The sequence below is a fragment of the Trachymyrmex septentrionalis genome, unplaced genomic scaffold (genome assembly GCF_001594115.1).
Source record: "Trachymyrmex septentrionalis isolate Tsep2-gDNA-1 unplaced genomic scaffold, Tsep1.0 scaffold9, whole genome shotgun sequence".
Classification (NCBI taxonomy): domain Eukaryota; kingdom Metazoa; phylum Arthropoda; class Insecta; order Hymenoptera; family Formicidae; genus Trachymyrmex; species Trachymyrmex septentrionalis.
The window spans coordinates 1413121-1427645 of record NW_017306091.1 but is presented as its reverse complement, the minus strand read 5'-3'; the positions used below and the strand labels follow the sequence as shown (position 1 = coordinate 1427645).

The window sequence follows — 14525 nt, the reverse complement described above, 5'->3', positions numbered from 1 at the left end:
TCTCTCTCTCTCTCTCTCTCTCTCTCTCTCTCTCTCTCTCTCTCTCTCTCGCCTCAACCTTATTCCTACATAAACATTTTATCCATGATGTGGTTATTTTACGTCCCCGTTATTTTATACATATTTTGGCGTCTCACGACTTCTTGCATTTTCGCTTTTCCGAGCGTTTACGTCTGTTATTGGAAAATGTTAAAGCTAAACTATATTGTATTGACAACGCGTGTCGGACGACCGACATCAGATAAACGAGATATCCCGTTCAAACGTCAAATAAACGTCATCGGACCGTGTGATAACTTGTTCAAAACGTCAGTTGAAGAGCATTGAGTTGCGAGATAACTCGTTTATGAGTGCGAAAGGGGTTCGGCAACTCGTTGAGAGCGCTCGTTTCTTAATACAATAACAAAACAAATGTGGTGTAAAAAGAATTACACATGAATGCCAATGAAATCGGAATAAGATTATGAAAAAAAGGCAGTCTGCATGTTTAGAATTTTTACAGATGTATGAGCCACGTTGTGAGGTATTACTAAATTAGTTGTGTTAATTACATATATTTTATATAATCGTTAATGATTACACATAGATAAATAATATATAAAATTGATTCTTGTGTTCCTTTTAACTAAATTTTACATGTTGTAACTGATATTTACAGAAACTATGCTATGACACGATCATTACACGAGGATATTAGTCGAAAATGCAATTAAGTAAATTGTTGTTTATTGCATACAGTCTGCAATTATTTGGCAGCTAACTATAATACATTTGTATTGTATTATAAGTTATACATCGGTCAATGATTAATTAGAATAACAGTTGCAATTAGTTAACTACAATGTGGCTTTACATCCGATTTTGCACTAACGTGTATCAACATTAACCCAATTTTGTTGGCCCGTCTGGATAATGTGATAATCTATTGAGTATCTAGGAGAATTGTTAGCTGACTTTAGTTAATTTCGACTATAGACGCAACTTCCTGGCTTTAGCTCTCACTCAGTTTGTAAGACCAAAGCGAATTATAAAAACGACGTTTCCACGTTGCATGCTCTTGGAAGGGAAAACTTTAATAACATCGAAGCAAGAAATAAAGGAAAACCAATCTCGACCGTTAATGCTATTTTTGAAAGTAATCTTTTAAATTGAAAATATATATTAAATATTAACATATATTAAATATTTGGAAAAACTATTACGTTAGGACATAATTTATACTTTTTCTTTAGGAATTCAAAATTATATTATCTTTTTATTTTATTTACAATTTTACAACTAGCCTTATTTGCTTCACATTAAATTTATATTCGAACGCACATTCGAAAACTTAATAGGGACGTTAAAGAAACAGCTATCACTTCGTTTTTCTCGGTTCACCTACTTGGTTATACGATTTTAACGGGGATATTTGCTCCGATTGTTGGCGACTTATAGCAAAAAGTAATTTACGGATTTCAGATTTATAGCCGAACATATCGCTGATATATATATATATATTGATATATTTACCTCGTCCAGAGTTTTAAACGTGGTTGTCGGATTGGTCTTAGAGCTCTCTTTCTTCTTTCTTTCTACACTGATACATTTGTCGTAAAACTAGTGATACTTTATTTTTATTGTTCATAGATCAATAATTTGATCACACAATGAAATTTTACTATTAGCGGATACTCTGCAAACTCAATAAAAAAATCATACCTGTCAGAACTTAACTTTACAATTCAGACGGTGTAAATCGAAAATTCGTTTATTATTCAGCAATTCATATTTTATGTAGTAAAATATGCTTTTGCTTTTATGATTTGAAACTTTTCATCGATTCGTATACTTGACATGTTAAAAAATTTGTCTTGTAAAATAAATTGGAATGGAAAATACTATGTGTTTGCTGTTAATTTAAGATTATTAAATAACTAAATATTTTGTCTCAAATAGTTGAGAAAATTAAGAAATATTTAAAATTATAAAGGAAATTTTTTTAGTATACCAATTATATATAAAATTATTTTAAATTTTTTAATGTTTGAAAAAATTTTAAATAATTTTATATATATATATATATAATTTAGATAAAATATTATTATATATGATTCAAATAACGTCGAATAAGTATGATATTTTTAATGTCTGCACTCGATGTAAAATTTGAAAACAAATTCCATTATAGATGTTATACATTTTTATTTTCTATTTATTTTAGTTCATTTTAAATTCATCTCGTTAACTCATATACGCTTTTACATTTTGCTATTTGTATGAAGAAAATCTACCACGGTAATGTCGCCAATCTCATCATATATTAACGACTTTGGTATGTACCAGATAGGGATGAGGAGATTAAGAATTTTCATCTAGCCACATTTCTCGAATGAATTCCTTCACGTCCGTGATATGAGTTGCACGTGGACTAAGGGTTCTTTCCCGACCCTACAAGAATTTACGTTTCGACCCGTGCTAATGGATATTTGTGGAAATGTATACGCGAATATTCCTTTCTCTATATACGTATTTTATCTAGAATTTATTGATAATTTATACCTCCTGTCTCACTAAATATTTTATAAAATTTTTTTTGTTTATAATAGGATTGCAAATATGGTCGGGATTTGTTAATATTCGAATATCTGGATAATTTATTTCGTATTATTTCATTATTCACGTTTGATATATATCTGAACTAGCCGGAGGATAGAAATCTTAATATTTGATTCTCGGATATACGAATTGTTCATTCAGATTCGAACTCTTGCTACTATATACGAACTAGAACAGAAAATAAATTGCTAAGCTACAATTTATTTAGCTGTCTCTCTTCTTCTAATTTTGAAAGTATATTTTTTACATGTAACAATTTTCCACAAATGAGAAATATCACAACGTTCATAGAATTTAAGCATGTAAACCAGTTGAAATTTTTGTATCATTATTGAGACATATTCAATTAGATTTACTTTTTTACATATTTCTAAAGATTTCTCTAGATTTTCAACATACATACTGCATTTCATTAACTACAAGCAATGTATGAAATATAAAACGATATTTTGTACACTTATAATAGATATTGTTATGTTTGTACATATATGTATAATTATACGAATATAAAACACTTAATAGAATATTTGTATATATTATAATTTCAATCAACTTTGTCATATTATTTTACAATTATTTTTCCATTCAATTTTTTGTAATTCGAATTCGAATACGCGGACTCAACTCTTTCAATATTCAGATTCGGATTATCTAAATAGTTCGATCTAAATAGTTCGAACAGACAATTCGGATTTTATATCGTTTAAAAACTAACAAATATTTTAATCTTGATTCATGCCACCGTTCCTTTATCGTCAAACTTTAATGTCCAAAATTTTACTCGTCTAGCGGTACGCTAGAATATTATGCTCTGAAATTATCATAATTTTGAATTTAACCTTTAATATCCATAATAGATGCGCAATGGGATGTTTCATATATCCTTATTTTAACACGTGACTGCGGATATGTCCCGGGGTCACGCGATCACTCAACCGATAGGTAAACTAGTAATAAGCGAAATGACCGCGGGCTTTTATATATCAGAAACCATCGGACTCGTGCGTATTGCGTGTTAGATTATCTATGATACGACAATCTTAGCAAATGTGGAACCTTGGTGATGCATCGCAAAAACGGCGGAAATTTCCGAAGGTTTCTCGATGGGGTTCCTACGGGATTTCCTGCGCGCTCCCTCATCTCTGGAAAAATGAGATGAGACGGATAAGCGTTCCATCAACGTCCATCTTCGGTCGGAAGTTTACGGAAGTTACCGTTGGTATATTTCTCCGACCAGTTTCCGTTTTGCCGCATCTATTCCTCTGTGTATAATGGCATATCTTTGCGGTTGGCGCCGATAATCGCTGATATTCCTGGTCAGAATCGTCGTATTTTATTTGGAAAGGATCGCGGTAGGTGACTGTGATATGACTGCTAATGTATTCGTTCGCATACATATCCGTGTCCGGTGTGGAGGCGGCTATACGTTTCGTGATTTTATTATATTACGACAAATCCTTTATCGCGGTAAAACGAGCGCGTAGAGCTGTGCAAAATAGCGAAGAAACCTCGCTGGAAAATTGTAATTGGCATATCGATAAAGCTCCTTGTGCAGACATTTGTTTGCTGCATAGCAATTAGATGAATGAAAAAGTGATCAAAGCAAAAGATTTTTTATCCAGCTTGACATTAATAAATAAAGCTAAAAAACAAAAATTTTTTTGAGAAAGAGATCGAAAAATTTCTCTTTGGAGATGCAAAAGTATACTGAAATTCATAATAACAATTTTATTTTAACGTGCTATAATTTTGTATTCAACTTTATTTGATAGTATGATACATCTTTTTTATCAATCTAACGAATTGCGTGTCGCAAATAATTTGGAAAAAACATTATAAGAAATAGCGAAAAAGATTAAAATGTAGAAAATTGTTTACATTTACAATAATCAAACAATTGGGATTCCTTGTAATTAAAATTCAAATAAAGGAGAAAGACTGATAGGAATTAACGCTAGCATGCGCTTGAATTTTCTTTTTTTACCCGTCTATAAATATGTCATTTGTTGTCATTTAAGCGATGTTAACTTCAATCTTTAACATTGAAACATTCGAATATAAAACATATGTTTTGGCTACTTTTTAGCCATCATCAACGCGAAATTCAAGTAGTCGCAATATTTGAATATTTATTAATTATTTTTGTTATATTTGAATTTATTCTATTTTATTTATAAATTGTGCACTGAAAAAAATGACTAAATTTTAATATATATTTACTAAAGTAAACATTTACTTGATATAAAAAAATTTATTTATTTAATAGTTCTATTATTTTTTATTGTGCAAATATTTATTTAGTGTAAACAAATACTGTAAATAAATGTTTACTTAGTAACTGTTCAAAGAATTATTTCTTAGAGTTTAGTAAATCTTTTTTAGTGTATAATTTCACATATATTTTATGATATAGCACACGTGCAAAAACCCATGGCGTATGAATCAACAGAGACAGGTCATAAACTATTTATTTTGCTCTATACAGCAGCGATATCGTTCCACGATCGTTTTGCAGTGCCTTCTAATCAGAGTTACGGTATCTGCAAAACGCTCGAAGGACGTTCGAAATGTTCGTCACGTTTCGCGTTTCGCCTAACAATCGATCGATGCTTTCTCAGATTCGTCAATTTTATCGGCTCACACAGACTTCGAAATGCAATACTTACTCTCCGACAATATCTGTCGGAGTGTACCCGATTTGTGTCAAGTCAGTGTGCTAAAATGCTACCGTTGTATAACAATAAATAGATGTGTTGATCGTATACAGCGTGTCTTTTACGTAAACCTAAAAGTACGGCGAAACTTTCACAGCTGTGAAGCTTGTTTGCGCCGTAATGTCGCTCTTATTTCAGGAGGGAAAAACGTGAGCCGCACTAAAAGCCTGACCGCCGGGTGAATTACCTTCAGAGACACGTGCAACGTGAAAGAACGCGTTTCTTCTCTTCTACTGACTCATGTAGAAACTTACGTAACGACGCACGCAAACAATAAGAAATGATACTGCCTAATAGGCTCCGATTAGTTCCGTGATATTGCGCCCGTCCCTTTTTGTTCATTTCTATTTTTACACGAGATCACACATATGAAATGGTTCTTATGAGACTAAAAGCAACGGTATTTTTCCAGACAGGCTGCGTGGTTAATATTTCCTCGGTAAAAATTCGTCCGATCGTGACGTGTATTTTTAAATCACGAGATGCGCCAGCATTCGTTACGCGTTCCCGTTTAGATTAACAAAACAGAACACGCGGAACGCGTTTCTTGTTTGAGCATTGCGCTGTTTATATTAATATTTATTCGGCATTCCCGCGCCTGGGTGCAGTACCCGGTAGCACAACAATCGATAAGATCCGTTTGTTAATGATACGCGTAGCATACGTAGACGCGCGTTTATATGCACGGTGTTGTACGCGCGCGCACAAACGCGAAGTGGAGGAGCATAACCGCTAGCGTCGACGTTTGCCAAGCTTTGGCTTGCTCAGAAAGTCACTCGTGCCACTCACGTGAAAGAGCAGTTGTTCGTTGTTAGCTTACTCGCGACCTGATCAACCTGTCGTCGGATAAATTGAGCTAGGTCTCCGAATCTCATAATTTGTACGATCAAAATTGAAAATTGAGCTTAAGGGAAAGCACTAAGGGTTTCGCGGTAAAACCAGGACTTTCCGAGCCTTGATGAGAGAGAGAGAGAGAGAGAGAGAGAGAGAGTGTACGACGAGGTTGTTCAGTTGAGTGGTAAAGGGATGAGTGGGAGGGAAGTGATGCCACGGGGTGGAAGCGGCGCTGTCAGAACCCCGTCGTAGTGGGGGTTCAGAGAGTGGAGGGGGTGGAAATGGTGACGGTTCGGCTTGAGAGGGGGCGGGGGTTAGTTGAAATGTGGGGTGGGGGAGCGGCCGAGACGGAGAAGATCGGGCTAGGGATACCGACTGCTCCGGGGGTGAACGCGAAACCGGGAGGTGGGGATGGTCACGGGGTAGGGATGGCGGTACGACTTTGGGGGATTGGAAGCAGCTGAGAGCAGTGCGAGTAGGTCATACCGTCGATCAGAGTGGCAGTCCGCGTTTTGGCGAACGACACGGTTGTCCCACAGAAAGCAACCCTCGACCTCTTGTTGTCTTCGATTGAGTCTCGTACCCTTTTCTTACACTCTCAGAAGCACGATTATCCTCTTACGTGCGACAAAACCCGGGCGCCCTTTTTGTCCGTTCGCTTACTCTTTTGAAACGGCCGCCTTCAAATTTACAACCCTACCTCGAGATTGCCTCTCCTCAAGAAAGCGAGAGAAAGAGAAAGAGAGAGAGAGAGAGAGAGAGAGAGAGAGGGCATCGAATTCTTGAGTGGTCGGAGTGGATTTATCAGTCCGAGACACTTACCTTGGTTGCTACGACGCTGTTCGGGGAGAGATCGTAGATCGATCCGAAGAAGAGACGAGGAAGAGTGTTTCATCCCTCTTATATTTTTATTCTTTGCTATATCGAGGATAAGGCGATGGGTCCAATCTTCTCTTTCGATTAGAGATACACGCGCGATAATTGATGAAACCCGATATTCCACGATATAAGAAAACAACGAAGAACAGTTAAGTGGTGAAAAAAAAAGAAGAGAAGGAGCGATATATATATATAGAGGAAATTCGATTTATCTTCTCGCGGAGTATTGTGCATTTCAGTTTTCTGATTTTCCTGCGTATGTGTGAGGAGAAGTTGCCGCTGTACCTAAAGAGAGAGAGAAACTTCCGCGAGTGCGGTCGGACGTGATGAAATTTGCCACGTCTTGCAGTTTAGGACATACAATGATTGTATAATGTGATACAGGTCTCCATTGTTGCCACCGCGGATGATCCGGTTGTTATCGTTGTTGTTATTATTGTTGTTCCTGTTGTTGCGTCCCGTTGTTTCTGTTGATTATCTCCCGCGGCTCGCATCTCGATCTTTCAGTGCGTGCGCTCAAATTCGCGCACTTCCGGTACAACGGGAGTGCGGGACGGTTCGATAACACGCGCCACATACACAGGCGCGCGCGCGCACATTTGTGTGTAGCTTTTTTTGCGCGTGCTACATTCTTGCCACGCACGGAGTTCTAACGACAGTTGCATAATCTAGGACATTAAAGAGCGCCGTGATTGTGTGATAATTTTAACGACCGCCATTCAATGAGACGTAACGAGCGAGCCGGCCAGTCACTTGGAAATTGGGTTAAATAGAATAACTAAACTTCCAAACCATCGACTCGAACTTCCGACCTGTACGACGTAGCGCGCGATCCTGTCGATGATGTTTCCTTTGGAAGACTCTTTCTCTTATCTCGTTTAATATAAACACTCCGCGCGACCGGCAGAGCGCGACTAATAAAAACGAAGGACCGCGAAAGGGCAGGCGTCTTTCGAGAAAAAGAAGAAAGAAAAAGGAAAGGGAATAGAGAAGTGGGCGCCCGAACGAGAACGAAAAAGATAACAGCGCGAACGATAATAGATGTAACAGAAAGGATCGCGAGAAGTTCCTGATCGAAAAACGATACATCGAGCTTATTGTTCGCAAAGGCAGTCCACTCGACGCACGTCGGGATCGATAGCGCGTGGCTGTCGAAGGCAGGAGAGGTGAATTACCTGCGTCAACGAGAACATCGAATCGATCCATCGAAGCGACCCAAGTTCGCATAATTGCATCTTCCGTCATTGCATCGTAAAGTTTCTTCTTCGTCGTGAGATACGAGGCGGTGGAAGAAAGTTTGTTCTTCGTCCGCGAAGAAGTCCGTACGAAGGAAGGAACATCGTGTGGGGGAAGCAAATCATGAAATGAGATGTATCGACGAGCTGCCAGAGAATCGGCAACGGGCACGTAGAGTGGGTAAGAGCGACCGTTTCTGGCGGAGGAGATCTCTCGGAAAATCGGCGGCGAGTAGGTCGATTGAATTCGCGGAAGCGAGACGATCCGCGTCTCGAATATCCTGAATCCACTTAGACGACGGCGGCGGAAGCGGAGGTAACTCGAAAATGGAAATCGCGGCATCGGCTATGTTGGACGGCCTGAAAAACAATCGTATCGGCAAGCTGGCGCTGTCGCGGTTCTTGTCGCAGAGTCTGTGAGTACAATTGTACGAGCGACAGCACGAAATCGGTAGGACAGCCGGGGTGCCGGCGAGATTACCGATGAGATTTAATGCACGTTGTTTGTATGATTGCATGCGAGCAAAATCACTTGATGCACGTGCCGATTCTGGATTGTTTCGTATGGCTTTTGATTCCCATCTGAGGAGAAAGTGCTACAAGTCACGAGTCTCGTAGGAAAGGTCACAGAGTAACAAAGGGATCTTTTAGAAACGGTGATTATGAATATTTTCGTTTAATCGGTCGCGCTTCATCAAGTATATAAGACTTTACGTTCTACGCGACACGCTGAAATAAAATCTTATCTATTAATTACGCGTTATACTCTTATTTGAGTTTGAAAATGAAAACTGTTAAGTTTTCACAAAATTAATTCCGTTGTGACGCTTTTTCCGATGATGTGGTTCCATAAGCGTCATCATCGCTTTTCCTTCATGATTTAGCAATTAAAGGTTGGACCCAGTTCCCAGTTGCTTTTCATACGAGACGATTTCTCGAGATACAGGTCATGAAGTTTGTTGAAAGCAATAAATAAATTAAATGGATATTAGTTCCGTTGGGATTTCGGTTATATTGTTCTACGTGTAATTATATAGGCCATATACAGGCGAGATAGCTAAATGTCAGCGCGTTCTAGTTAGTATAATATAAACGATATATATTTTATATTACTATGCATAGAGAGCGTAATAAATGACATAACTTAAATCCAATATTATTTAAGAGAGGAAGAGTTACAACTATATAATAATCGCACAAATAAATGTCGAGTCTAATAAATAAATATCTTGGAAATCATTACTGGATCAAAATCCATCCATTATGCTCGCGTATTAAATATTATATGTCAAGAGCGTAAAATTAAAAAGATACGCATTTAATATTCGCGCAATATTAAATATGATTTTCTATTTAACATTATAAAATGGTAATAATCTAATTAAAATACGCAAAACATGATAATATATATTCGGTAATTGAGCGTGGGATTTAATTCTCTCCGTTGAAGTAATATCATGTGCGTATTTTAATGTATTTTTTATGACCCATTGATCTCCTCGCACCTCTAATAAATCCAATTTGTATAAAGTTGCATATGCATTGTACGTTACCTGTGCATATGTATGTTAATGTAATATTTGTATTGTGTGATCTTGCGATTGTCGATGCTTCGCGATCAATGCAAGTGTACACTACGATTCACGATAAACACGATTGTGCATTGTTATCCCAGATGAATGTTTACGTACACTCGTCTCTAAAGTGCCCTCTCGACGAGCTTTCCCAAAATCGATAACTTTTCATCCGTTTATTCTGGGGCTGTTTTCTCGGAATAACTGGAAATTGTGACAACTGAATTACTAAAAAACTTGGCTTTTACAGTGTATAATATTTTTTTAAATCCTCACACAGTCATACTCTACATATAAAAATATCTAAAATTATTAATTATAAATATTATATGAATGCCATATATATAATATAAAGATATATGTGTATGGTATTTACATACATAATATTTCTGAAAATAAAAAAAAATTAATTTTATAAAAATTTGTTTCAAATTAATAGTCAGATTTAGATATTTTTAAGTATTAAAATATATATGCAGATTTTGTGTTTATGATATAAAAATATTTTCGTAGCTTTTAATCTACTAGTTTAAATATTTTTTTAGACGACGTTTTTTTCTTTCGAACAAAGACACATTATGTATATTACGTTTTTTTTTTCTATATAGAGTAGAGAAAAAATTATATTTCAATGGAATAATAAAGTTAACCATGAAGACAATTTAACAAAATAAACGATTACTTTTAAGTACTTATAAGAACATAAAATATACTACTTATACAGAACATTTTTTTTTACTCAACTCGATGAAATATAGTTAATGGAAATGGGAACGATTCGACGCGGAAAATGTTGAAACACGTGTTAAAATGTTTGAACTATTTAACTTTTTTTAAAGAACAGTAATTATTATTGATATGCTGATTTACAGATTCTTTTTACAAATTTAAAAATAAAAAACAATATGTAATTACTTAATTCTAACGAATTAGCTAACAAATCATATTTCTTTGTCATTTTTATTATGCATTCGTATTATTTATTTGTGCATTAATTTGTTTTAATACTTATTTACTGTGCATTTATATTATCTTTGTTTTTTTGAAATAGAATATAAAAGTAAAGGAAGTGTTATTTTGACGGTGCATTATATTTAGAAGAAGTTGCTTGTTAAAGTTCGACATTAAAATTTTCTCAATTCGTTAAATTATATAATCTGATTTTCCGCTTTCAAATATCGTGTTACGTCTATATAAGAAGAGTAAATGTAGTATAGTGTCGTTATACTTTTGCTTGATACCTTCTCGTAGCTCTCATCTCGGATTAAAGTACTTATTCCGTAGCTTTTTTGCAGTGTACATTCGAGAAAAGTATGATGAATTCCACGCCACGAATTTTCCACGTCATAACATGATCTCGTTTCTGCTACTATCTTACACTTGTTTGTTTCGTATCGCTGAGTACAAAATAATGAATCTAATGGTATTTTTCGTAAATACAATAAAAAAGAAGATAGAAATTGAGAAAATGGGATAAGTTGATTGTGTGTGTGTCCATATTAAGATAATGCTCAAATATAACGCGAAGAAGATATAAATAAAGATATTAACTGATCTCGAGACAATCAAATCTACAGTGATTTTAAAAGACTAAGTTTTGGAAATATTTTGCTTGGAGATATTTCCAACAATTCTGTAAATATCATAATATAATTTTATTAATCAAAGCTTTTGATATACGATTATGGAATTATTTTAGGGCATCTTATTTCTTATTTAAATAAATTATATTATGTAATAATAATAACAATAATAACAATAAATTTACTTTATGTAATATAAATATATTAATATATATGTGCGTAATATGATGAAAATTCTGTTTATAGAAATATATAATAATTACATAAAATGATTTAAGAGTTATTTTAATATGAATATATTTTAGATATCAAAAACACAATCGTTTTATTTTACGGGACAACTAAAGATTTTTTGACAGTATCTCACAATTAAGATGGACATTTTATGACACTTATCTCTGATTCGAAAGCGAGAGACTGTTCGAAAAATAGTCGCATGCGAATGAAGCCAATTTACACTGTTTCCGATTGAATATCTTCATATACCTTTTTACTGGAGGAAATTATTTCTACGTAACGAGCGTGCAGTCCTGACATATTTCACGGTAGATGAGGTTGCGAAAATCTGGTGTATTCCGCGGTAAACGGAATCGGTGATAAAAGAAGCTTCTTCCGTTTTTTTTTGTAAAAATAGCATGACCGCGGGATATTTATAATCCGCTAGTCTTGAAGGAAACGAATATACCGAAGGAAGCTGTCTTGACATCTTTCATTGTCCGACATAAATGTTAAATTTTGATGACGTTTATTTCAACAAGAATATATAGTAAAAAATTGCAATATAAATTTTTAAGTTGGATATTTTTATATTTTTTTTTTATTTACAGACAACATTTTTGTAACAGAATGCACAAATAACGTTGTATTATCTTGTCCCAGATGTAATATTTATCTTGTTCGTGCATTTGAACAAGAGTTTTCATATATGATACTCACATTGAAAACTACTTGCAACTCATATGCTGAGCAAACTTTATATTGTAATATCAATAATAGTTTTAGCGAATATAGTCGCTCGGCTAAGCTATATAGTAGTTATAATACAGGATGCACAAATATGTTCTAAATTTTATATAATTTTAAAAGAATTTCAAGTTATATATATATTTAAAAACATACTCTCAGTAGTAATAAATATTTTTTACTTTAATTAATTAACATTTTATGAATTATTTGCTGAAAAATATTGCTTATAAAATATGAGATGCTCATTGTATATGTATATAAAAACTTACATAATAAATTAACTCTTCAGTGCCACACTATACATTTTTTCATGTTTTTTTCGCAGGTGCAACACATTGGATATTATGTGTGTAGCATAAAAATAAACGTTATAACAAATTTTTTTTCCAACCGTACCAGAATTTAAAGAATTTAACGGTAACAAGGAAATGCGTATGTAGTGTTTTTATTAATAAAAAAATTATGGTATATATAAAATAAAAAAAATTCTGATACGCCATACCAGAAAATGGCACTGAATCGTTAAATATAATGTTTACTTTTCATACACATATAATAATAAGCACTTATAATAATAAACAGTTAAGTATTATAGAGTACTATTATTTTTTGATCTTTTTCAAAAATTTAAATAAAATTCTTGGTATAATATTATTTGACGGAACGTGATTTAGAACGTTGAACATACATATTTGTATCAGAAATTCCGTACTATAACCATGGAATACTTGATCGAGTGGTCTAATAGCACGTTCACATTGTCGCAAACTTTAAGGTGGTTCCCCGCACGTGGCGTAAAGTTAAATTTCGCAAGCGAGGAGACAATAATATTCGTGTCACATGACATACTGTCCATATCTTCATCGTGATTAAACGTATGGACAAATAAAACTCCTGGAGGTGCGTGCGCCGGCGCTTGCATTAGACGGAAGTGCACTTCGAGCAAATTTATCGCTCTTTTCGGGTGATAGAACAAACGAGCGGGGCTGGTACGTTACGCTGTAGGTGAGTTATTGCAATTAAAGTACGTCCGCGCGATATTTGAGATAGGAATGGGGAGGAGACCTAGGTCTCTGTAAAATTGCCATTAACTTCTAGCGTGTACTTTTTCCACGATCGATTCTCTCGCTTAATATTTAATGTGCGATTATTTTAGATCCTGACGCGGCCGAACGGAAGATGAGAAATATTTATAGAGGATATATTCTCCACATTGGATGTGGAGAACGAATTAGAAGCTCGCGTTTTGACAGAGTTATCTTTTTAAGGTAACGATTATTTTCTCTCCGTGACTTTTATCTTTAAAGTTGAGTGGGTTTATTCACAGCTCTTAATGTTAAAAATTAAAAAAATTATAAAAAAACTGAAGAAAGATTGAACAAGTTTTTGTTTTAAAAGAATCGATTGGAAACTCGAGAAGAGTGTCATCGTTTTTTTTTTTTTTTTTATGAAACACGATTGCACTTTGAACGTGAAAACATTTCGAAATTTATTGATTCGCAATCTTTTCTTTTTCTTCCATTACAAAGAGAGAATATCATATATGTACGTTTGAATTATTTCATGACCTAGTTTTAATCTGTAAAAGCTATTTTATCGAAGTGATAGGTTACGAAATCTGACAAAAGCTCGGAACTGATTTATTTTCACGTATTTTGTATACTCCGTATTTGTAATGCTGTATCGACGCAAATTATAATTATTCGACTGTACAAATCATTCAGTTTGCGTAATTAAAGGCGCGTGAAATGTGTGCTTGTTTTTATCGAGTTGACAAACGATTGAACTTGGTGTCATGTATGCATCTATATATTTACATGTTTTTGCACTCCATGATGCATTAACAGTAAACATCGTGGCCTTAATTACCGTCTCGCGAGTGAGAATAACTAAAGCAGGATCTTAAAAGTAGATTAAAATGCGAAGTACATTGCTTAATTGTAATCATTGATTGTATCGAATAATGCGATACAATCTAATAGTTTAACCTATGAAATTTACAGTAAATTATACTGAAATAGAAGCTTTCGTTTAAATATGAATAAACTGTACAAAAAACATCATTATCTGTTTCTTTTAGACATGTGTCTATTATTGTGTGAGTATATATATATATATATATATATATATATATATATATAT

The 14525-nt window shown here is 34.5% G+C and overlaps 1 protein-coding gene across 5 annotated transcripts in view; it reads left to right on the top strand.

The window, feature by feature from the left end:
• Window positions 1–14525, top strand: part of LOC108756009 (synaptotagmin-7) — a 169112-nt gene that overhangs the window by 87354 nt on the left and 67233 nt on the right. For 2 of the 5 annotated variants that reach the window (XM_018499540.1, XM_018499539.1), the window contains exon 1: window positions 8241–8676. The exons of the other annotated variants lie outside the window; for them this stretch is intronic. In XM_018499540.1, coding sequence (XP_018355042.1) covers window positions 8588–8676 — 89 coding nt within the window. In that variant the 5' untranslated portion in view covers window positions 8241–8587. Of the gene's footprint in view, window positions 1–8240; window positions 8677–14525 lie in introns of those variants that run through there. 5 annotated transcript variants of the gene reach the window in all.